The sequence below is a fragment of the Schistocerca americana genome, chromosome 3 (genome assembly GCF_021461395.2).
Source record: "Schistocerca americana isolate TAMUIC-IGC-003095 chromosome 3, iqSchAmer2.1, whole genome shotgun sequence".
NCBI classification, from domain to species: Eukaryota; Metazoa; Arthropoda; class Insecta; order Orthoptera; family Acrididae; genus Schistocerca; species Schistocerca americana.
This window is the reverse complement of record NC_060121.1, coordinates 185370839-185397789: the sequence shown is the minus strand read 5'-3', so window position 1 is coordinate 185397789 and position 26951 is coordinate 185370839. Positions and strand designations below refer to the sequence as shown.

At 44.0% G+C, this 26951-nt stretch overlaps 1 protein-coding gene across 1 annotated transcript in view; it reads right to left on the bottom strand.

The window, feature by feature from the left end:
• LOC124605961 (glycine, alanine and asparagine-rich protein-like) overlaps positions 1-26951 on the bottom strand; it is a 168396-nt gene that overhangs the window by 65487 nt on the left and 75958 nt on the right. Inside the window, exon 3 of the mRNA XM_047137924.1 lies at positions 14811-15041. Within this exon, the coding sequence (XP_046993880.1) occupies positions 14811-15041 (231 nt within the window). The remainder of the gene's footprint in view (positions 1-14810; positions 15042-26951) is intronic.

Below are 26951 nucleotides of genomic sequence, written 5' to 3'. Positions count from 1 at the left end.
GTGTTTCTACAGCAGAAACATGTCTAGTCATATTTCGTATCAGTAGCGTCACTATGAGGGTGCACTTGAGCTTTGCTTTAAATACACGTTGAAACGGTCGTGAGCGCCAGTTTGTGATTCTATGTGGTGAATTGATGTCAGCCGAGAATGTCTTTGAGGCGACAAAGACGACATTATCAACACTTCAGTGAGTTTGAACGAAGTAGTGTAATAGGGTTACGAGAAGCTGGATGTTCCTACTGTGATACTGCAGAGAGACTTGGCAGGAATGTAGCCAATGTACATGATTGTTGGCAGCGGTGGTCACGAGAATGTACGGTTCCAAGAAGATCGGACTTCAGACGGCCACTTACTACTATGGAAAGGGAAGACCATCGTATTCCGTGTATGGTTCTGGAGCATCGTACTGCGTCTGCAGCAGCAGCAGCAGCTTGAGCAGCAGTTGACACCACAGTGACCCAATGAACTGTCACAAATCGGTTACTTCAAGTCCAGTTCCGAAGCAATGCCCTGTAGCGTGCATTCCGATGACACCAAAAAACTACCGTTAGATACTTCAATGATGTCAAGTGAGAGCTCATTGCAGGCAGGTTGGAAGTCAATTGTGTTTTCTGATGAAAGCCGTTTCTGTCTGGGTGCCATTTCTGACGGTGTGTTGTTTAGAAGGTGACCAGCTGAAAAATGGCTCAAATGGCTCTGAGCACTATGGGACTTAACATCGGAGGTCATCAGTCCCCTAGAACTTACAACTACTTAAACCTAACTAACCTAAGGACATCACACACACCCATGCCCGAGGCAGGATTCGAACCTGCGACCGTAGCGGTCGCTCGGTTCCAGACTGAAGCGCCTAGAACCGCTCGGCCACAATGGCCGGCAAGGTGACCAGCTGATGGCCTATAATGAACGTGTCTGCGTGTTAGACACACTGGACCTAAACCTGGAGTTGTGATGTGTGGTGCGATTTCGTATGAAAACAGGAGCACTCTCGTGGTTACCTCTCGCACCCTGACTGAAAATTTCTACGTCAGTCTCGTGATTTGACCTGTTGTGCTGCCATTCATGAACAGCATTCCGGGGGAAGTATTTTCCAACAGGATAACTCTCGTCCACGTAGTGCTGTTGTAACCGAACATGCTCTACAGTGTGTCGACATGTTGCCTTGGCCTGTTCGATCATCAGATCTGTCTCCAATCGAGCACATATGGGATATCATTAGACGATTACTCCAGCACAAACAGCATTAACCCTCGCTGTACTGACCGACCAAGCACAACTGGCATTGAACTCCATCCCACAAACTGACATCCGGCACCTGTGCAAAACACCATTTATTGATGTACCAGCATGTCACTTGTGCAATATATTGCGCTTACATTAACCTGTGATATTGGAATTTTAATCATGTTAATATGTTACCTAGCCAAATGTATTACCGCCATTTCATTTACATTAATTTTTTTGTGTTGCGATTTTTTTCCGTTAATGTAAGTTGGTCGCTACCAGCATGCAGACAAATAGGAAGAACACGACCTCTTTCGATGTTATATTTGCAAGAGAATGTACACTCATGTTCAGAAAAACCAAAACATCTTGACTGATTGATTGACTAGAGACAGGATGTTTGTATGCACAAGACAGGTGCATTGGTATATTCTTCAGAAATAATTAGCATTTCAGTCACCTCCGTTAAGCATGTGCCTAGCAGGCGCAGGGTCCGCCATTGGCCCTGATAACTTGTTCTACGCGTGATAGTATCGACGCACATAAGGCGCGAATGGCTTCCTCTGGCATAGCCATTGATGCTGCATTCGCCTGGTTCAAAAGTTCATCTGTAGTGGTTGGCACTGGGACACATCGCTGCACCCGTCGTTTCGCTGTATCCCACACATTTTCGATTGGTGATAAGTCTGGTGATATGGCGGGCCAGTGGAAAAGGCTGACATCCTGTGACACCAAGAAGGCACGTGTTCGTGCAGCAACATGTGGTCGTGCATTGTCTTGCAGAAAAGTGGCGTCTGGGGTGTTGTGCAGAAACGGTATGGCTAGGGGTTGCAGGATGTCATTAACGTAGATCTCACTGGTCACGGAACCATGGAAACGCACCAACTGTGATTTTTGGTTGTACCCAATAACACCCCACACAAGGCCTTGAGTTGGTTCTATACGTCTTGTGCGAATGCAGTCACTGTGATGCCGCTCTCCCTGTCTGCGGCGAACCAAAATGCAGTCATCGTTTTCAAACAGACAGAACTTGGATTCGTCCGAAAACACAGTCTGATGTCATTCCTGTCCACAGTGGCGTCGTCCCATACACCATTGCTGTCTAGCATGTTTCTGCACAATCGTCAAAGGTAGGCGGAGAAGTGGACGACGCGCAGGTAACCCATGCCGTAATAAACGGCGACAGACTGTCATCCATGATAGGTACGATGTGTTACACCGTTCCACTGTTACGCAGAGCCGAGGAGGACGCAAATCTGTTCTTCAACGTCACTCGGATAAGGTGTCGACCTTCTCGTAGCCTGTCTCATCGCGTCCTACGGCCTTCCGTGAACCATTCAGCACACACTCGTTGCACTGCTGAAACACTTCGTCCTATACGAGCAGCAGTTTCCGGGATGGCTGCGTCACATTCCACCATGCCAATAATGCGTCCTCTTTCAAACTCATTGATTTGACGGTACAGTTCGCGCATACGTCTGCGAGGCATCCTGCATGTCTGCTCAACTCACATTGATTCATTACCTTCAGTTTACTCGAGAGGATGCAACTGCAGTTCTCAATATGTTTCCCCTGAAATCGTCTATCGTGCAAGTGTGAGTACATGGGTATGTATTTCATTTAGCCAGATTCTAGCACCTAGCATCACTCGCGCAAATGTGAAGTTTTCCTGTTGGTTCGCAAACATGAAGATGCAAGTTACTAAGACAGAGTTCCATTGTGTGTTACATAAAGAACTTAGAGAAAGAAATAACTCGTTTTATCTGTTTAGCTCTGTCTGACCGAATAGAATAAAGGAAGTTTAAAAGCAGCTCTCCGTTGTTGCAATTGATAGCGATGACTGTACATACGAATGAACGTGGTTAGTCTGTTACGTTTCCGCTATAGGCACAGCTTCGAAAACGGAAACACCACATCCGGAAACAAGTAGTAGTTATGTTCCGTTGACAAGCATATGTTGAGGATACGAAGTTCGACGCTGAATCAATAACGAAATAAATAGTGACAGGTCGCTTCCTCTCCAACTATGCTACCTTCAGGGACAGAAACGCTACTTTGTCCACCACTGAAACACTGTATCTGTACTTTCACAGAGCAGTGAAGGCATTTGCTGCGTTCCGATGCCCAAATCAAAACGAATTTTCACTCTTATACCATAGTTAAAATTTTAAAACCTATGCTGTAACTGGTCTTAAATTACCTTCACATAATTTGACTACAAATCTACCATCGATTGAGGTGAACGAGAAAAACAATGATCGAGATATAAATTCAAGTATGAGACAGAAGAATATCCGTATGCAAAGACTTTTAACTATAGTCCGGTCAGTGCAGGCATTGTATAACATAGCGTGCGAGTTAAGCGGATCTTTTATTTTGCAATCTGTCTTCTAACTGATTTGATGCCACAGTCACGATATCTTCCACCAGGTCTATCTGTTGAACTCAGAGTAACACATTATTTGGTTTATGTAACCCAGTCTGTCTCCTGCAGTACCTTCATCATCACCACCATCACAATCATCTTTTTCTTCTTCTTTTCTTCTTCTTCTTCTTCTTCTTCACCAGCTGCATCGTCACCATCATTTCCGAATTTAGGCAATTTACTGCCTGTATGCCGAGAAAAACGGCAACGGAAAAACACAGAAATATGCCGCAAACAGCGACAACAATCTTAAAACTACGCAGTAACTTATAATAAATAAGGTATTATGAAAATATTCACAGAAAACAATATTTACAAAACAAACAGTAGACATGTAATAACATTTCACAGTATTTTATAACTGCGATATTTTCAGCATTTTTTAGATTTCAAGAACACACTGATTGTGGCGATATTTGTGGCTGAAACTAGTTTGGGGAATAAACACATAAATAACAAAAGTGTTTTGCATCAAGGTGGTGTCAGAATTCGATATGTTGTTACTGTTACGCTTCTTTTGTGAGACTAATATGGGAACTAAAAGTATGAATGTTTTTACGATAGCTGGTTACCGGTCATCTACTCAACGCCCGATCTGGACTTTCTCCCAGGGCTTTCTCTCCTAACATTTGGATACAAATTGAGTCAGCGGTTTTTGGTTCTTCAGCACCAAATACTGTTAGGTTTGAGGATAATCCTCTTTCGCTAACATGACCGTTGGCTGATTTTAGAATCATGGAAGCTATACTCTGATATGCCATCAACCTTTCTCTCTTCCCTGTTAGTGTCTGTTTACATACTTATTTCGTCAGCGATACTGTGGAGAACCTCTTCATTTCTTTTCAGTCTTATTTTCAGCATCCTGCTGTAACAATACATCTCAAACGCTTCCCTTCTGTTCGTTTCTGAATTAACTACAGTCCGTAATTCACTCCTGCACAATGCAGAGCTCCAGACGTAAATCATCAGAAATTTCATTCTCAAATTAAGGTCTCTGGTTGTTGCTAGTAGACTTTTTTTTCTAAGAATTCTCTTTATGCCTTTACTAGTCTGTTTCTTACGTCCTTCATGTTTCGTCTGCCAGGTATTATTTTGCTTCCAAGGTAGAGTAGTTCCTTCATATTGTCTACTACGCTGTTTCCTTCTAAGTCAGCCGCTAATCCCATTTGTAAATACTTTCGACTTCGTTTGCTTTACACTCTGTTTACATTTTGTGCTCAGTAAACAGTTCATTCCATTCAACAAGTGCTGTCATTCTTCGTCACTTTTAGAGAGAAAATAAATGTCTTCATCGAATCTTATCAACGTCCTCTCACTCTGAACTTAATTCCACGTTTCCTTGCGATGTATAGGATGAAGCCCGCTTCCGACCTTCACTTTTTGGACACTATTTTAAAAGGCTTCCGACCTTCAATTTTTCGACACTGTTTTAAAAGGGCGAGGTGTGTGCGTGTGTGTGTGTGTGTGTGTGTGTGTGTGTGTGTGTGTCACAGATTCTGAGGCAAGTGCACGACGATAACTGTACCCCGTTTTCAAACCAACGATAGAGAGCAGGTCATCTATAAACATTAGTGTTTAGGTTCCCAGGCGACGCTTACGACACGCTGAGAGGCGTTCTATAATTCAGCGCCAACAGCCGGACGGCCCGGCGCCACGCTCTAAAATAGCTCGGCCCGGCCCGATGAGATGCAGATGCGTCTGCTGCCTGTCGGCGCGGCTCACGTGCGAGCAATTATTCGGCCAATAGGAGAGGTCGCCGCCGCCGCCGCCAGTAGCCTCCCAGACATCGGCCGTCCAGCGCAGCACACGAGCACTACGTCCCCAACACGCAGGTAACACGTCTCTGCTACGCCGCTAAGCACATTCTGCAGAGCAAAACCTCTACTGCAACTTTATGATCTCGCAAGGAGATCTTACGGACAGTTCTCCCCTTTAGATTTTCTTCAGACTTACACCTTTTGAAGATCCGTGTCCTGACATCGGTTCCTTAAGCGATACGATGTACTTGTCAAAAACATTCGAAAAAAATCTACTTTCAAGACTGTTAACCATAAAAATTTCGAACGTTGTTTAGGCACATTGTCACAGCCATCAGTAGCTGCGTGTGTAGCGTTATGTATTGTAATTCATTATCAGACTGAAATATCACATAACAAATACTGAAATATTAATTTTCTAATAAACACACCAAATTTTATTTTAAATTATTAAGCGCGTGAAAATATGGATATTCATAATAAATCAAAATTTTGTAGAAAAATGCGAAACATCAAATAGAAGAAACCTTTTTATTTCTAGAGCTTATGAATAAATAAAATAAAATATTAAAAAAAGAATTATTGATATGAATAATTTTGCCATTTAACAATAAAACATTTCACATTTTTATCAAGTTTTAAATTATTACGAATACTCGAATCTCCACGCAGTGATTAAAATTAAAATACGTTATTTTTATTAGAAAATTATGAGCCTATATCTGAAGAGTGGAAAGGAAAAACGTTCAAAGCGCTACTTTTTCAGAAAAAGTGTTTTCAGTGCTGTTGTGCTTTCCGTACCCTGTTGCATGTCCCTAGACATGATCGAGGAGCCAAATCTTGGAGAAAGTCTTCCAAATATACATTAGTAGAAGGCGCATTGTCATTGTGCCAAGCTCTGCTTCCCTAGAAAGTTCCAAAATTTAAAATAGATAAGAAGTATCTGTTGACTACAGTTCTAGTAGCAAAAACGTAGTACTGTATTTCTGTACTATGTTTGTTATTACAAATAACACGGTCAGTGTTAATGGCGATTGGAATAAACCTCTCTTCCTACAATTTCGTCGAAAATTTATATTTCTCAGGCAGCGGCCGTGTAAAAAATACAAGCTGATTCTTTTAAAGAAGAAAAACCAAGCGGCCACTGTTAATAATACTATTTATTTATACAAACATCGCCTTTACTTGTTTCGAATCGACAGGTTCATCTGCAGACAGTTATTCACGTTTATATTACACTAGCGGACCCAGCAATGCTTCTCAGTTGCTAAATACATATGGCAACTGAATGTAAGTCTTAATCTGGCCCGCCCGGTTGGCCGTGCGGTCTAACTGTAAGTAGGCTGTTTAGGTTTTTTTATTGGTAACGCCACGTAGCGCTCTGTATGAAAATTACAGCGCGTAGCGTTGCGCAGTTGGAGGTGAGCCGCCAGCAGTGGTGGATATGGGGAGAGAGATGGGGGAGTTTTGAGAGCGGATGATCTGGACGTGTGTCCATCAGACAGTAAATTTGTAAGACTGGATGTCATGATCCGATATATATATATTATGACTTTTGAACACTATTACGGTAAATACGTTGTTTGTTCTTTATCAAAATCTTTCATTTGCTAACTATGCCTATCAGCAGTTAGTCCCTTCAGTAGTTAGAATCTTTTATTTAGCTGGCAGTAGTGGCGCTCGCTGTATTGCAGTAGTTCGAGTAACGAAGATTTTTGTGAGGTAAGTGATCCATGAAAGCTATAGGTTATTGTTAGTCAGGGCCATTCTTTTGTAGGGATTTTTGAAAGTCAGATTGTGTGGCGTTAAAAATATTGTGTGTCAGTTTAGTGTTGATCAGAATAAGTAAAGAGCGAAATGTCTGAGTACGTTCAGTTCTGCTCAGCTGTTTGAAAATGAAATAACGTAAGGGGTTTACCAGCACAGTAATTCCATCATTTTTCTAAGGGGAAGTTTCATAACGCACAGCTTTCCGGGCGGGAAGGAGCGCCTCGTCCCCGGTACGAATCCGTCCGGCGGATTTGTGTCGAGGTCCGATGAACCAGCCAGTCTGTGATTGGTTTTTAGGCTGTTTTCCATCTGCCTCGGCGAATGCGGGCTGGTTCCCATTATTCCATCTCAGTTACACTATGTCGGCGATTGCTGCGCCACCAAGTTCTCCACGTACGCGTACACCACCATTACTCTACCAAGCAAACATAGGGGTTACACTCGTCTGGGGTGAGACGTTTACTGGGAGGTCCACCGGGGGCCGAACCGCACAATAACCCTGGGTTCGGTGTGGGGCGGCGAAGGGGTGAACTGCGGTAGTCGTCGTGGGTTTATGGACCACTGCGGCTGCGGTGGGGACGGAGCCTCTCTGTCGTTTCTAGGTCCCCGGTTAACATACAATACAATACAAAACAAGTCTTAATCTCCTTTCCTCTTCTCTCACTATACATCTCCCCCTCACTTTGTCCATCTCCTCCTCCTCTCTCCTCTCTGTGTCCATCCCTCCCCTCTCTTTGCCAGTCTCCTCTTTCCCCTCTCCCCCCTTCTATGTCTATTCCTCATCTCTCTGACCTTGTTTGTTGTTACTCCGAATAGAACCTCGATTGGGAAATGAAAGGTGATAGCGTTCTGTGTCCATTGGCCTCCATACTATCATGTCAGGAGATGGGCCGGTATAACACTGAGCCTTCACACAAGGTCACTTCCATCGTCATGCTGCACGCAGAAATGGGACTCGTCTAAAAAGGCGACCATGTATACTCCTGTGTCCAGCGTTATCGTTGGCCGCAGCCATGTCTGCGCCTCTCTCTCTACTGCCGCGCCAAAGCAAGCCGAAACAGCATTCGCCACACTGGCCTTTCATGCGCTAGTTGCTTGGGGCCATTGACACCGTACATGGCGTTGAGTATAGTCCTGCTGAAAACCCATCGGTGGTGGGGGCAGCATCGTTTGATAACGGTCGTGAGATCCTAACCATCGAGAGCAGCAATATCGTAGAACCATAAACCGCAGTGACGATACGCCACGATCCTGCCGCTGTCGAAATCCGCAAGTAGTGGCAGACAATTCCTCTTTTTGACGAGGCCTAATAAGGACCTTTTCACAAGCGACATTCAAATGTGATTTTTGACTGAGAATCCCACTGCGTGATATCTGCTCATACACAGAATGTTGAAAGCGTTATTCCTCAATACTTTGGCTGCGTTGAAATACTAATCATATGCTTATTCAAGCACGTACCGTTTACACTGATTTGATGTTTGTTGCATGCCCATTCACTGTGTCTACGCGTCGTTTTCCAATACAGTCACAGAAAGTCAGCATGCATCCAGAAAAGTCTAGCTACGAAAGACACGCTGTGGGAACTACTATGAGAAAACATTTCTCGTAACAGTGATCTCGTTTCTCACACCTCGACATTGCAGTCTTTCCCTGTTCAACTTCGTCTCCCGTGTAAAGCTAAGTCGTAAGGCTGCAATTTATGCAGAAGTGAGCAACCGGAAACTCTTGTAAGAACCAAGATTTCACTCTCAGTAGCTCACTTCCGCATTGCCTGCCCTGTGCAAAAGTCTCAGACATATCTCCAGCTGAGGCAGACCTAGCTGACGTTACTTTCATTGTGAAAGCTCACTTTTCCTTTTCTCATGGCTCTCAGACTTTCACAGTAGCACTAAATGTTCCACACTGAAGATCGAGGAGTGTTGTCGAAAGATATTCTGTCAGAAATTATACTCAAAAATAACAGCTTGCCATGGACAGTAAAAATTCTTGTTTAGTCTCGTAAGGAAATTTAAAATCATTACTTCTAACACAGCAAACAAAGTAGTAATTTTTATAGAAACAGACACAATAGCAACGGAAAATAGAAGAACAGCGTCTTAGAGTAGATCGTAGTTTCATGAATAGGTCCGCTGTCACATTTATCTTCGATTTCATTCGTCCTTGTAAAAAGGAATCTTAAAATTTAAGGATATCTCTAATGTTTCAATATTTATGAATATACATGGATTTTATGTTAAAATTTCGTGGTTTTTATTGTAATGGAGCTGTCAAACCTAAGTACTTTGTTGACACCTTATCTCGTTTAATTATGTTTTATATTTTGTTCTGTAACACTAACAATGTCCTGTTTTTATCATTGTGTGCATTAATTGTACCTAGTGAATGGGCGCTGTCCGAAACAAAATAAAATAAATAAAAAAGTATAGCGCTGACTTGGTTTTTATTGTCCTACCTGAGAATATCTCACTGCTAACAGAACTCAAGCACTAGCGAAAGATAATTGAGAGAAAAAAATGAAATATGATAAATAAAACTGGAAGATCCACGTTTCCCAAAGATAGGCTATATTTCACGAAAAAAATGGTGAGATTTTTGCGACCTGCATCTACAGCGGTACTATGCAAACCACTGTGAGGGGCATGATACAGTCACTTCCAATTGTGCCGCCTATTACAGCTTCTTTCTGTTCCACTGCCGTATGGAACGCGGAAAGAGTGATCGCTTGCATGCGCAGAAATTGGTCTAATCTTACAGTCTGATGTGGAATGCGTCCACTTGTAACTATTAAACGTGATTATTTCTGTTTATTGCGATTGCTCTTTCGATTACTACTCAACTTTAGGCAAGAATCGCAAAAGTATATGAACGACTGTTATTCTAACCATCAAGCGAATACCAGCGGTGTCCAAGTCGCAGCGTACACGAATAAACAGAAAATTAGGTAAAACCCATGACAGTAACTTATCTCTCGGATTTGCAAGGTCACGCTTGATGGTTGAACAACTTGGCTCACTTAGCACAATGGGACTGGTTCCGCGTAATATCCGAAAGAAAGTGTCTTCGCACCACGAAAAATTAGGCCTCAGGGAACTGTTGCTCAGTACAGTCTAATCCGAATCTACTCAAGATTCCTTTTCATATATCACTCCCTGCCCATTTTAATGTCCTCCAACCCTTTCCCTTCTTTTTTCAACTTCGTCTTCTCCCCCCCCCCCCCCCCCTCTTCGTTTTTATTTTGCGCTTCATAGTTTTTTTCTTTTTTCGCCCATCACATAGCTGCATCCCCACAAAAAAAAAAAAACCGCCTGAGGGATACGCGCCTCGGTTGCCATAACCTGGTTACGCTACCGTCCTTCGAAGCATGTTGACACAACGCTCACACTACACAAGTAGCATTGTCGTGTTCACTATTCGTGACACAGGGCGCTCTAATAAACTGCAGTGAGAATGCCGGTTAGCTTTTACGTCCATTACGCAGGTGGCTGTACACAGCAATTTCCTGTGGTCGAAATAGTATTGAGAAATATGTTTCCAATATTTTTTAAAAGAACACGCTAACAGTACCAATCTTGAGTGTGATGTAATACGTTTTTGAGCAGTTCATTATTTTATTTATTGATTCGAATAGCCATTTTACAGAGCACGTTAAATCGATATGTCAATTCTTGCTGCATGTATTCTTCTTTCTCTTCGCTCATATTCGTTTCATATCTTCTGATCTCTGCTACTGGAGCTCTTCGATGTCGAGGTTGTTTCTTTTTCTTTCTTGTTCGCCCCTGAAGACCACTTTCTGAATTCTGTCACTAAATAAATTCCTGTTATGTGTGTCCCTTATGTTGATGCTTGCTTCTTTCAGATTATTTAGCGTCTGAGTAAAGCAAGCGGATTGTATTTTCAGCTTCATAATTTTAACCAAACATTTGCTCCGTCAGTCTCTCATCACCGATTCTGGCTAAATGTCCGAAGTACGACATATTCCTTTTGCGCACTGTATGTGTTATGTCCTCTACATGTTCATAGATTTCTTTATTGGGTCGTAGTCTGTTGTACTCTGTTTCTGTTGTCCTTGGGCTAAGCACGCTTCTAACCAGTCTTCTTTCTATTTTCATAATTTTGTTTATGGCATTTTTCTGCGCTATTTCGTGTGTTTCAGCGTGAGAGACAACCTTTGGTCTCACGACTCTATTACAATGTTTCATTTTGGTGTCCCACGATAAAGCCTTTTTGTATATGTTGCCGCGCGGAGTGGCCGCGCCGTTTGCGCGTCATGTAATAACGGACTACGCGGCCCCTCCCGCCGGAGGTTCGAGTCCTCCCTCGGACATGGGTGTGTGTATTGACCTTAGCGTAAGTTAGTTTAAGTTAAAGTAGTGTGTCAGTCTAGGGACCGATGACCTCAGCAGTTTGGTTCCTTAGGAATTGACACACATTTGAACATTTGTGTATGTTTTTCCCGAGCGAAGTGTCGCAGCACACTGGACTCGCATTCGGGAGGACGACGGTTCAAACCCGCGTCCGGCCATCCTAATTTAGGTTTTCCGTAATTTCCCTAAATCGCTTCAGGTAAATGCCGGGATGGTTCCTTTGAAAGAAGGGGCAGCCGTTTTCCTAACTCATCCTTCCCCAACCCGAGCTTGTGCTCTGTCACTAACGACCTCGTTGTCGAGGAGACATTAAACACTAATCTTCCTGCTTGATAGGTACTCGGGACTTACGCCGGATAATATTGTAGAAGCCGCACAATATTTCAGCGAGACAACTGCCCGCCATCTTCAGGTGCTACTGTCGCGTCGCTGAGTCCCATGGTGGGGAAATGTGAACACCATATTCGAAACTCAGAAGATTTTATACGGCGAATGAAGAACTTGCGTCTTGAATCTACAGACTTACTAGTGAGTTTCGATGTGGTTTCCTTGTTCACACGGGTGCCTCTGATGGACTCATTACAACTTATAGGAGCCAAGCTGGAAGGGGACGTCTTAGACCTCTTCAAACATGTGCTTACCTCGACTTATTTTTTATTTAACAACCAGTATTTCGAGCAGACTGACGGTGTTGCTATGGGTAGCCCTTTGTCTCCCATAGTAGCAAATCTTTTTATGGAAGATTTCGAGGACAAAGCACTTCAGACGGCGGTTCTGAAACCAAAATGTTTTTGGAGATATGTAGATGATACGTTTGTGGTATGGCCGCATGGGACAGCAACGCTTTCTTCTTTCCTGGAACATTTGAACTCCATCCATCCAAGTATCTGTTTTACCATGGAGGTAGAAAAAGATGGTGAGCTCCCGTTTCTGGATGTTTTGGTGCGTAGAAAAGGTGACGGCTCCTTGGGTCACAGTGTGTTCCGGAAGCCTACGCACACAGACTTGTATTTACAAGCTACGAGCTGTCATCATCCCTCACAGCGCAGCGGTGTATTACGGACGCTGGTGCATAGGGCTAGAGCCATCTCAGATCAGGACAGCTTATCGGCAGAGCTCAACCATCTCCGCTCTGTATTTGCCCAGAACGGGTACTCCGAGAAGCAGATCCGGAACGCGTTTCGACCAGCACGCTCCAAACCTCAAGAACAACCTGAAGAAGCAGATAACACCACAGGGTTGGTTTTTCTACCGTATGTCGGTGGTGTGTCTTTTAAGGTGGGCAGAATTTTCAAGAAACACCGTATTAAATGTGTTTTCCGGCCTCCAGCAAAAGTGAAATCGATGCTGGGCTCTGTTAAAGACAACCTCGGCCTGTGGAGACCAGGAATATACAAAATCCCGTGCCAGTGTGGGAAATCTTATATTGGCCAGACGTGTCGTACGGTCAAAGACAGATGCGACGAACATAAACGTCACACGAGGTTGGGTCAGCCAGAGAAATCTGCGGTTGCTGAACATTGCCTTGACACGGGACACGGCATGAATTACGAAAAAACCAAGATCCTCTCGCATGCTTCCACATACTGGGACTCCATCATCAAAGAGGCGGTCGAAATACGTATAAGCAGTGAGCTAATAAATAGAGACACGGGGTTTCACCTGAGCAAAGCCTGGGAACCAGCCTTGTCGGCACTAAGGAACCGCCAGCCACAGATTAGCAACCGCACCGAGTCAACGCAGATGGGAAGCCTTAGCGCAGATGCTTAAATCGGGCGCCAACACCTCGCGCGCGCGAACGGGGTCCGTCGCTCCCGGCCGCATTTCCCGCGCCGCGGCGCGCTTCCGCAGACCGCGACCCGTTTCTCCAGCAGAGGACTCTGGTATTCGACGCTGTCTACGATTGGTCTTCGATGACGTTTTGCCCCGCTGGCGCCTGCGCTGTTCTAGAAAGCCAGCATATAAATTGGCGCGTTTCTCAGCGACGCGACAGTAGCACCTGAAGATGGCGGGCAGTTGTCTCGCTGAAATATTGTGCGGCTTCTACAATATTATCCGGCGTAAGTCCCGAGAACCTATCAAGCAGATGCAGCGCCGGGAAAGCCTCAAACAGCACTAATCTTCCTTTTTATATAGATATTTCTGGTGTTCTGGAAAGCATTATTGATCTTATGTGCTCTCATCTCTAGACTGACCTTCTCCTGTTGTTGTTGCTTAGAAACTCGCCTAAATATTTGACTAAGCTGAGTTTCAGGATTATATTTTATCAGTATTTTCTATGGACAATTTTGAACGTCTGTTGTAACTTCCGTCTTTAGTTGAGAAATTTGGAGCGTGTCTGTTGCCAAGACAATGTCATCTGCGACTGCCATGCAGCCCACATAGATGTGACATTTGCGATTTCCCAGTTACATGCCTTTCGTGTCGAATTTTCTCGACTCTCTAATCGCCTTCTCCAGAGCGCAACTGAAAAGCAAAAGCGACAGTCCATCCCCCTCCCTGCCTCCAGTTCTTATCTCAAAAGCTTTTTTGAGAGCTTTCCACTGAATCTGACTTCAGATAAAGTATTTCTTAAAATGTCTTGGATCATGTTTATAGTTCTTTCGATCTAAACTGAATTCTTTCGTTATACTGATAAGGAATTTTCTGCCAATGGAATCAAACAATTTCTTGAAATTTACAAATGTAACTGTTGTACCTTTGTTTCTCATTTGCCTCATTTGCAGAATAACTTTTAGATTCCAGATATGTTTGCTGCACGATCTATTTTTTTTCCGAAATCCCCCTTGATATTCCCCTAGTTGTGGGCCTAGTAGTGGTTTTGCACGAGTGAGCAGAGTTTTAGGAAAAGCGATACGAGTTAAAATTTTTAGGTCTTTTTTGGGGGTCAAAGAATACTGTGGTACTATTTCTTTCTCCCAGATTTAATCAATTATTTTATGTTTGAGAATGACATCGTCATCTAGGATTTTCCATAACTCTGCCTTAATTCCGTCCTCACCGGTGCCTTAGTTTTTTCAGTGAGCACGTAATTTCGTTAATGAGCATTTTATATAACATAATGTTGAAAACAGGTCGAAAAATGTTCCAAAATATTCCGAAACACATCGCGTTTTAGGATAAGCGTACGCTCAAAGTCAGCGCAGTTGGTTACCGGCTCGAGTCCCGCAGTTTTCCCTGTCAAAACACGTGAAGCCGTTGATCAGGAGTTGCGCAGCGTGAAAGCTGGGCGCTAAGTTTGCCGGCGTCTATTCCGGGCATAATTACAGCCGGCAGAGGCCGTGAGTCATGGCGAGCGAGCGAGCGGGCCGGACGCCGGTGCTGGTGCCGGAGGCGGCCCCTCTCTCCTGTGCAAATATCCGGATGCGCCGCGCCGCAGACTGACTCAGCTGGGCTCCAGCGGCGCCTGTGTCTCCTCCGGCGCCGGCGCCCACGCACTCACAAGCATTCCTTGACGCTGCCTCCGTCCGGTCTAGGGCACAACCGCCAGCTTTAGCCCTTGCGAAAGGCCAGGCAAAGCTGTCTTTTGCGCAACGACTTGAAGCACTGTTTAATCCTAAATTCAGCTGCCCATCACAACCCAGCGTGAATCATTTGACAAGGAGAGGCCAGACCTTCAAATCGCCCATTCCGATGAACTACACTACTGACCATTAAAATTGCTACACCAAGAATAAATGCAGATGTTAAACGAGTAATCATTGGACAAATATAATATACTACAACGGACATGTGATTTCATTTTCACGCAATTTGGGTGCATAGATCCTGAGAAATCAGTACCCAGAACAACCACCTCTGGCCGTAATATCGGCCTTGATACGCCTGCGCATTGAGTCAAACAGAGCTTGGATGGCGTGTACAGGTACAGCTGCCCATGCAGCTTCAACACGATACAACAGTTCATCAAGAGTAGTTGGTTGGTTGGTTTGTGGGATTAAAGGGACCAGACATCAAGAATAGTGACTGGCGCATTGTGACGAGCCAGTTGCTTGGCCACCATTGACCAGACTTTTCAATTGGCGAGAGATCTGGAGAATGTGCTGGCCAGGGCAGCAGTCGAACATTTTCTGTATCCAGAAATACCCGTACAGGACCTACAACATGCGGTCGTGCATTATCCTGCTGAAATGTAACGTCCACTGTTCAAAGTGCCGTCAATGCGAACAAGAGGTGACCGAGACGTGTAACCAATGGCACCCCATACCATCACGCCGGGTGATACGCCAGAATGGCGATGACGAATACACGCTTCCAATGTGCGTTCACCGCGATGACACCAAACACGGATGCGACCATCATGATGCCGTAAACAGAACCTAGATTCATCCGATAAAATGACGTTTTGCCATTCGTGCTCGGGCGCTCCTGTCTGTGATGCAGCGTCAAGGGTAACCGCAGCCATGGTCTCCGAGCTGATAGTTCATGCTGCTGCAAACGTCGTCGAACTGTTCGTGCAGATGGTTGTTGTTTTGCAAACGTCTCCATCTGTTGACTCAGGGATCGAGACGTGCCTGCATGATCCGTTACAGCCATGTGGATAAGATGCCTGTTATCTCGACTGCTAGTCATACGAGGCCGTTGGGATCACGCACGGCGATACGATAAACCGCAGTCGCGATAGGCTGCAATCCGACCTTTATCAAAGGTTCATTTACGATCAGATGCAATCGTCAGAAAACACTATAATATGGATAGTTAGCTTATAATAGGTGACCTTCAGCCTACCAGTTTCTCACCAATCTACATCTATACACACTGAGATGACGAAAGTCACGGGATACCTCCTAACATCGTGACGGACCTCCTTTTGTCCGGCGTAGTGCAGCAACTCGACATGGTATGGATCAAACAAGTCGTTGGAAGACTTCTGCAGAAATATTCAGCCACACTGCCTCTAGATCTGTCCACAATTGCGAAAGTTAGGTGCAGGCGTTTGTGCACGAACTGCCCTCTCGATTATGTCCCATAAATGTTCCTGTCGAGCGATCTGGATGGTCAGACCATTCGCTCGAATTGTCCAGAATGTTCTTCAAATCAGACACGAACAACTATGAGCTCCTGACATGACATCGTTGTTTGGAACTTGAAGTTCATGACTGGCTTCATATGTCTCCAAGTAGCCCACATAACCATTTCCAGTCAATGATCGGTTCATTTCGACCAAAGGACACAGGTAATTCCATGTAAACACAGCCCACAGCAATGTGGAGCTACCACCAGCTTGCACAGTGCCTTGTTGACAGCTTGTGTACACGGCTTAACGGAGTCTGCGCCACAGTCGAACCCTACCTCCAGGGGATGTTGTGTTGTGCTGTTAGCAAAAGCCGGCCGTGGTGGCCGAGCGGTTCTAGGCTCTACAGTCTGGGACCGCGCGACAGCTACGGTCGCAGGTTCGAATCCTGCTTCGGGCATGGATGTGTGTGATGTCCTTGGGTTAGTTAGGTTTAAGTACTTCTAGGTTCTCGGTGACTGATGACCTCAGAAGTTAAGTCCCATAGTGATCATAGCCATTTGAACCATTTTGTTAGCAAAGTCACTCGTGCCGGTCGTCTACTGCTATAGGTCATTAACGCCAGATTTCGCCTAACGGATACGTTTGTCGTAAGTCTCACATTTATTTGACACAGTGCTGCTTGTTTGTTAGTACTGACAACCCTTCCCAAATGCCACTGCTTCGATCGTTAAGTGACGGCCGTCGGCCACTGTGTTGTCAGTGGTGAGAGGTAACGCCTGAAATTTGGTATTCTCGGCACACAATTGACACTGTGGAGCTTCGAATACAGAACTCCCTAACCATTTCCGAAATGGAATGTCCGATGCTTCTAGCTCAAACTACCATTCCGTGTTCAAAGTCTGTTAATTCTTGTCGTGCAGCCATAATCACATTGGGAACATTTTCACATGTATCACCTGAATAACAATGAATGCTCCGCCAATGTGCTGCCCTGTTGTTCCTTGTGTGCGTAATACTATCGCCATCCATATGTGTGCATATCGTTATACTATGACTTTTATTGTGTCAGTGTATATTGTTTGCAAGCCGCTGTGAAGTGAAGGCGGAGGTTAGGCCCTACCACTATTGTCGATTTCCTGCCCAGTTCCATTTGTGTACTGAGCGGGGAAAAGTTGCTTTTATATGACTCTATAGGTGCTGCAATTTTTTATCTCTCTACGCGACACATATGATGGTGGCAGTAGAATGGATGCACAGTCTTTTTAGAATGCAAGTTCTCTAAATTTACACAATATGGTTTCGCGACAGCTACGTAGTCTTTCTTCCAAGGATTCCCATTCAAGTTGTCCCAGCATATCTGTTACATTTTCGCATGACGTATGCCGACCTGTTAACGATCCTAGAGGCGTATCCCTGACTCCGATATCTGTTATCAGGCCGACTTGGTAAGGCCTCCAAAGATTGGAACAATACTCTAGAACTGGTCGCACTAGCGTCTTGTATCAGATTAACTTTACAGAGACATTGCATTTCCCCAGAACCCTTTCAACAAATTCCGGAGTTCTCCCATCCGCCCTACGTAACGCTGATTACTAGTGGTCATCTAGTGGTCTAGTGGACAAGTGCTTGCCCGCGAAAGGCAAAGGTCCCGAGTTCGAGTCTCGGTCCGGCACACAGTTTTGATCTGCCAGGAAGTTCCAAAGACGGACTTGTTCGGCTGTTGTAAGCGTGTGTGTCGCTTATGATCAGCACACCGGTCCTCCATATTACTGATAATCTGACCTGTATACGACATGTCACAAGTGCAAGCAACACGATAGACACCCGCCTTACGCAAACCAAGATTATCCTTTACGAAACATGAACATAAGCGGCACACACGCTTACAACAGTCGAGCAAATCCGCCTTTGTTGAGCATTGCCTTGGCACTGATCATCCTGCAGAATATAACAACACGCAGATTCTGGCACGCACTTCCAGCTTCTGAGGTAGTGATATTAAGGAAACTGTTGAAACTAAATTAGCAAGTAAGCTTATAAATAGAGATGGTGGTGGTTGGTTCAAATGGCTCTGAGCACTATGGGACTCAACTGCTGTGGTCATCAGTCCCCTAGAGCTACTTAAACCTAACTAACCTAAGGACAGCACACACAACCATGCCCGAGGCAGGATTCGAACCTGCGACCGTAGCAGTCGCACGGTTCCGGACTGCGCGCCTAGAACCACGAGACCACCGCGGCCGGCAGAGATGGTGGTTATTGTTTAAATTCTGCTTAGGAAAGTGCTCTGTCACTTGTCAAAAAACAGAGAGTTTATGCTACGTCACTCGTTGATTATTAATTTCACTGTCCATAACTTTTGACTTCGGACATCTTTGGTCTGTGATGGAGCTGGTGTTTACAGTGAGTTGTGTGTGTGTGTGTGTGTGTGTGTGTGTTTGTGTGTGTGTGTTATCTTCACGGAGATTACCTGAAAACCGTGGTCCTAAGTTCACTAGCACAGCGCTTACTTATTGCAGTTTTGCCTTGAAAATGGCAGGGTGTGCTCCTGTCGAAATATCGGCGGTTGTCGACGACGTCACCCGGCTGCATTCGTTAAGTTACCTGAACATTGAATTCGACGGGAGAAACAAAGGTCTCACACAGATATAGATTCATGGACAGGCGCTTCACACTGCTTTCTATCTGTGGACAGAACAATAGCTTCTAACAGAAGAAGTGGTGGCTCCTCGTTGCGAATAATGAGAAACGCTGTCGTAGAAGACGCAATACGATATACACTGACGAAAAGAATCCAAACACCAAGAAGCAGTTGTGCGGGGTAAGCGAAAGTTGGTAGGCGTGTTTCTACATCTGGAAGATGGCTTTTATTCCGATTTGGTGGAAGTCGCATAAGAATGGCGCTAGTAGCGCCACTATAAAGATGCACTTCAGGTTTGCTTTATGCATCCTCCGTAACGTTCGTACGTGTTAATTCCCCTTGAGACTGGATGTATTAAGTTGATTTTAGTCAGGAATGGCTTTAAGACGTCATTACGAGCAGCTCAATGAGTTTGAACGAGGTGGGGTAATAGGACTACGAGAAGATTGATGCTACTTCAGCAATACTGCAGAAAGACTTGGCAGGAATGTAGTCACTGTACATGACTGCTGGCGGCTTTTGTCAAGAAGGACGAGGTCTGCCATGTGACACTACCGGGAGGGAAAACCGTATTGTTCGACGTATGGCTGTGGCGCACCGTACTGCGTCTGCAGCAGCAAATCGTGCAGCAGTTGACACCGCGGACACGCGATGAACTGTCCCAAATCGGTTTACGTCAATGAGAGCTCCGAGCCAGACGCCCTGTAGCGTGCATTCCACTCATCCCAAACCACCACTGTTGGCGACTTGTCAAGACAGAGGGCGGGGCGGAGATCTGTTGGGTTTCCTGATGACAGCCGGTTCTGCTTGAGCGCCAATGATGGCCGTGTGTTGGTTAGAAGGAGACCAAGTGAGGGCCTGTAACTAACCAATCAGCGTCCTAGACACACTGGACCTACACTTGGAGTTACGGTCTGAGTTACGATTCGTATGACAACAGGAGCATGTTCGTGGCTAACCCACACTCCCTGACTGCAAATTGGTACATCAGTCTGGTGAATCAACCTGATGTATTGCCATTCATGAACAGCATTCCAGTGGGTGTTTTCAGCAGGATAACGTTCGCCCACAAACCACTGTTTTAACCTAACATGTTCTACAGAGTGTCAACATGTCGCTTTGGCTTGCTCGGTCATCATATCTGTGTCCAGTCGAGCACTATTCTCTACAGAGTGTCAACATGTTGCTTTGGTTCAAATGGTTCAAATAGCTCTGAGCACTATGGGACTTAACATCTGTGGTCATCAGTCCCCTAGAACTTAGAACTACTTAAACCTAACTAACCTAAGGACATCACACACATCCATGCCCGAGGCAGGATTCGAACCTGCGACCGTAGTAGTCGTGTTGCTTTGGCTTGCACGGTCATCATATCTGTGTCCAGTCGAGCACTATGGGATATCATCGGACGACAACTCCAGGTCATACACAAACAGCATTAATGGTCCGTGTATTGATGACCAAGTGCAACAGGCGTGGAGCCCCGTCCCACAAACTGACATCCGGAAATTTTGGAAAATTGTGGTAAGTTCCTATGGCTTACACGCCACTTAATCTAACTTAAACTAACGTACGCTAAGGACAACATACGAGTACACACCCATACCCGAGAGAGGACTCGAGTCTCCGACGGGGGCAGCCGCACGAACCGTGGCAAGGCGCCCAGACCGCGCGGCTAACCCCCGCGTCAAACTAACATTCGGTATCTGTACAACGCAATGCATGTACGTTTGCATGCTTGCATTCAACATTGTGGTGGTTACACCCTTTATTAATGTACCAGCATTTCACACTTGTAACAGCTTTTCTCACACTTACATTAACCTTTGGTCTTGCAACGGTAATCACTTAAATCATCTGGATAAATGTAAATTTCGTTACACTACATAAACATTTTTTGGTGTTGGAATTTTTTTCCGTCGGTATATTTAACACCACATCCGATTTGCAAAAGAAATCACTTAAGCTGAGAATTGCGCAGTATTTTAGAACGTAAAGACAAAATCAAGAAAATGGCACATTAGGCGGCGGTGTCACGCTTTTGCAGGTGTCTCGCACGTCGGCCTTGGAATCGAGCAGAAAGTCACTTGAGCGCCTTGTACTGTCGCCAGGAACCTGATTTACGCAGCTCCCGGCCGCTGACATTGTTCGCTAATCAGATACGCGAGTTTACCTGCCGGTCTTATTGTGAGTGGTAAACTTACCAAACGCCTATCCAATCGCATTAAGCTATAAATACTGTATTCTCGTTTACAGCCCATCGAACAACAAACGCGTGGTTTGTTAAAGGACAAAAAATGAAAAGCGCCTGCTTTCAGCTCGTTCTCACAACTCATTTGGCGTCCTTGACGACTTTCCATATGCGACGGAAATATCTGGCCGCCACGTCCCTTTCTAATTATAGCAGCCGTTGCAGCCCTAACACGGCGTAACCGACCAGCAGTGGAGTCACCGAGGTCCAACTGCTTTTGTTGTCTCCCCGACAAAGGTCAGCCTCGACCAGAGACACTCTGGGGAGCGTGCCAACACATTAGCACCACACGTGTGGCGAGCGTGCAGGAATGCCATACGGACATTTAATTTACTGCGCTCAGTCGTAGCCTCTGCCTTCAGTCACAATGTTACTTACTTGCTTGCATCATCTGAAACGAAACCAGCCAAACGTGAATATATTCATTTTCTCAAAATCCACCTCATTTATTATAATGTGCTTTCATAACACCCTGTTTTTGGTAATATTAAAATAATCTTCGCTGATATTTTGTGGATAATGCTATACCTAAAGATTTTATTCAGGTTTCAATCAAACTTAAGTCTTCAAGATAATGATTTAGAATATATAAAACTGTCACTAACATTTACTTGAAGACATTGTACGGTTACATGCTGACAAAGAAGGCGTATGGCCAAACAAGCTGACACTGCAAAATAATTAGTGTAAAGAAGCCGGCCTGAAACATCCAATAAGCGCACCATAAGCACTAACAAATTATTTGCAATGAAACGTCCGCTTTGGAAAATTTATGAATTACTGTACTGGTAAACCCCATACGTTATTTTTCAAACAGCTGAGCAAAACTGAACGTGCTCAGACATTTCTCTCTTTACTTATTCTGATCATCAATAAACTGACACACAATATTTTTAGCGCAACGCAATCTGACTTTCAATAATCCCTACAAAATAATGGCCCTGACTAACAATAACCTATACCTTTCATGAATCACTTACCTCACAAAGATCTTCGTTACTCGAACTACTGCAATACAGCGAGCGACAATACTGCCAGCTAAATAAAATATTCTAACTACTGAAAGCAGTAACTACTGATCGGCATAGTTAGCAAATAGAAGATTTTGATAGAGAACAAACAATGTATTTACCTTAATAATATTCAAAAGTCATCATATATATATATATATATATATATATATATATATATCAGTTCATGATATTCAGTATTACAAATTTACTCTTTCTGATGGACACACGTCCAGATCGTCCGCTCTCAAAATTCTACCATCTCTCTCTCCACATCCACCACTGCTGGCGGCTCACCTCCAACTGCGCAACGCTACGCGCTGATCACATCCACTACAATATCAAATATTCCTACAATGCAAACCAGCCACAGACTGCACACAGCACAGTCAGCGATTTTCACACAGAGCGTTACGTGGCGTTACCAACATAAAAACCTAAACAGCCTACTTACAACAAAATCATTTTGTAACATAGTATCCATCGAGACCAAGTAACTGACTCACTATACAGGTTTTTTAAATATATTTTGTACGAGACAATCGCATGAGCACTTCACATTGCCGTAATAGGTTTCGATCATCTAGTGTTGGTCTTCCGACCAAAGGCATATGCCGAAAGATGTGTCACTTGCGATTTCAGCAGTACTGAAGGTACTGGCATTCTTTGAAGACTCTTCCAGCACATCGAGTTCTTCTGCGTCTGGTGCAGACAGTGTGCTACAAACGTTTCAGGTTCATAATCGACTCATCGTACTGCATCATTTGGCAGCGATAGGAACGTGTGAAGTTGAGGTTCCCTGGAGATCATCACAGGTCTGATGCTTAACCGGTAAATATTGAAGCCACACTGCGGGCAAAGTTGCGATTTTTCGTTGGTCAGGGATATTTCTTCCTGTGCAATTCTTTGGTAGGTTGCTCCCAAATGATGTGCTGTCGAAGATCACGCCATGTCACTTGGATGTTGAAGTTCACTCGGTCGTTGATGTACAGCTACATTAATGCGAAGCCATTCTGAAATGAAGTGCCCGCATCTCGTGGTCGTGCGGTAGCGTTCTCGCTTCCCACGCCCGGGTTCCCGGGTTCGATTCCCGGCGGGGTCAGGGATTTTCTCTGCCTCGTGATGGCTGGGTGTTGTGTGCTGTCCTTAGGTTAGTTAGGTTTAAGTAGTTCTAAGTTCTAGGGGACTGATGACCATAGATGTTAAGTCCCATAGTGCTCAGAGCCATTAGAACCATTAGAAATGAAGTCATCTACTCCTGTGGCAGAGTTGAAGATGAAGACTAGTACGGAGGAAGTGCTAGAGTCCAAACCCACAGCAATAAACCTATCCCGCCAGGCACTGTATAGCGCACAACGGAGGGTACTTTGTAACATTACTAGTCACTCTCTTTTCTGTTCCGCTCGGAGCCCTGATCTCTCTCATGTTTTCCGTACTCTCCCTAAGCGAGATAAACGTGGGATGCTGTAAATCGTTCTGTCGTACGGTTCTCTTAACTCTCACAGTAGCTTACTGAGCACTTCCGTAACGTTATGTAATTACGATTCCAACAACACCTCTAAATCACATCGTTTTATTCGCTACGATTAACCTATTTCTGCAAACAGTCAGCGTCAGGTTATGTGTAAATAAATAGTATACAATTCTGGTACATATTTCCAACATTATAGGTAAATTATAATTGTTGTTGTTGTTGTTGTTGTGGTCTCCATGCTACTCAATCCTGTGCAAGCTTCTTCATCTACCAGTACATACTGCAACCTACATCCTTCTGAATCTGTTTAGTGTATTCATCTCTTGGTCTCCCTCTACGATTTGTACCCTCCACGCTGTCCTCCAATACTAAATTGGCGATCCCTTGATGCCTCAGAATATGCCCTACCAACCGATCCCTTCTTCTAGTCAAGTTGTGCCACAAATTTCTGTTCTCTCCAATTGTATACAATACCTCCTCGTTAGTTATGTGATCTACCCTCTAATCTTCAGCATTCTTCTGTAGCGCCACATTTCGAAAGCTTCTATTCTCTTCTTGTCCAAACTATTTATCGTCCACGTTTCACTTCCATACATGGCTACACTCCATACAAATACTTTCAGAAACGACTTCCTGACACTTAAATCTATACTCGATGTTAACAAATTTCTCTTCTTCAGAAACGCTTTCCTTGCCATTGCCAGTCTACATTTTATACCCTCTCTACTTCGACCATCATCAGTTATTTTGCTCCACAAATAGCAAAACTCTTTTACTACTTTAAGCGTCTCATTTCCTAATCTAATTCCCGCAACATCACCCGATTTAATTAGACTACATTCCATTATCCTCGTTTTGCTTTTATTGATGTTCATCTTATATCCTCCTTTCAAGACACTGTCCATTCCGTTCAGCTGCTCTTCCAGGTCCTTTGCTGTCTCTGACAAAATTACAATGTCATCGGCGAACCTCAAAGTTTTTATTTCTTCTCCATGGATTTTAATTCCTACTCCGAATTTTCCTTTTGTTTCCTTTACTGCTTGCTCAAAATACAGATTGAATAACATCGGGGATAGGCTACAACCTCTCTCACTCCCTTCCCAATCACTGCTTCCCTTTCATGCCCCTCGGCTCTTATAACTGCTATCTGGTTTCTGTACAAATTGTAAATAGCCTTTCGCTCCCTGTATTTTACCCCTGCCACCAAAATCACTATTATAAAATTTGTTACATACACCAGATTGGTTTGACATCCGTACTTTATCGTAGTTCTGTCGCTGTTTCTTTGTTTTAATTTCACTCCATTAGTGTTCTTGGAGTAATAACGATTGATTATACTAGATATGATTTGTTATCTGATATAGGCCGGCCGCGGTGGTCTAGCGGTTCTAGGCGCTCAGTCCGGAACCGCGCGACTGCTGCGGTCGCAGGTTCAAATCCTGCCTCGGGCATGGATGTGTGTGATGTCCTTAGGTTAGTTAGGTTTAAGTAGTTCTAAGTTCTAGGGGACTGATGACCACAGATGTTAAGTCCCATAGTGCTCAGAGCCATATTGTTATCTGATATAATTTGCAGATTGTTTTCCTTTTCCTTAGAGCAACAATTATGTGTAACCTAATTTCACAAGTGTACCAGCGACATTTATGGTCACTATCAGTTTTGTTTATCATGTTATAATTTCGGCAATATTTACTACTGGTATCGCTGTTAGTGTTGTGTAGTCTCTGGTTTCCAATAAAAGTTTTCGATGCTTCTTGTGTTTTAGGTCGACTTGTTCTTTAAGTACTTTTAGTGGGTAGTTGTGTGTATGTAAACATCTCTTCCAAAATGTACATTAGTGGTCCTTTGGATGTTACGTGTAGAATTTGAATAGCTTGTTCTCAATTATCTGCTGTGTGTTGTTTTCGCTGTATTTAATGTGTTCGCGGTATCTAATACTGAAGTTTCTACCAGTCTGAACCATGTAGAATTTATCGCACGCTTTGCATTGAATTTTGTATACGCCTGGGTTCGAGGAAATTGGTAATTTCGTTTTATCCGATTGTGTTGTGTTCGCTAAGCGAAAGCGGATCTTATATTTGTATTTTTAACAGCGAGTTAATTTTATTGGATACCTTTCCTAGGTATGTAGTGGGTATGTATGCGAATTTCTCTTTGACTGGTATTTCCCTTGCGAGTGTCATTCCTTTTCATATAGTAGCTTTAATTGGTCTGGTATGTCTCTTGTACAGCTGAGTGACTATTTGCGGATTATAATCATTTTGCTTTGTCTTCATTGTGTGCTTTTAATTTCTTTTTATATAGAGTCTTGTTCTAACGGTAGGTTTATTTTTCTATTTACTATGGCGTGAATGCTAGCGTATTCGTGCGTTATATCAGATAACAAATCATACCTAGTACAACCAACGAAGAACGCTAGTGGAGTGTAATTAAAATAAAGAGGCAGCAACATAACCACGATAACGTCTGCATGTCAAACCCACTTGAGGTATGTAACAAATGTTACGATACTGTCTTCTAATTAATATTTACCTTTAATATTAGAAATATTGTACCAAAATTATGTGCCACTTACTTACAAGTAATCTGACAATGGCTATTTGCCCAAATAGGCCTATTGTAACGAATAAACCGATCTGACTTAGCAGCGCTTTTGGAATCGTAATTACATCATGTCTTCAAAAGACATATATAATGCAGCGAGCCTTAAAGACCACAAGTAACTGCCGTAACACTTCAATATTGATCGAAACAAATGGTACCACATACAGCAGCGCGTCACTGAATTGTTCCATATCTTTCTTTAAGCCGTCGTGCTTGAGATCCCAAACACTCGAGAAGTAGTTCATATGAATGGGTTGATTCTGTGCGTGGTCTCCGTAATAGGTGCGCCACAATTTTTCACACATTTCGCAACAAGTCTTAATCTGCTTTCCGCTTTCCCCCAACCGAACCTATATCGAAAGAAACTTGTCTTTAGAAAATGAAAAGTTGTTAAGACTACCACAGTTTGGCAACTGTTTGTGTTCAAATAAATGAAAAGAAGTACTCGTTGCTGTTTTGGTCTTCAGTCCG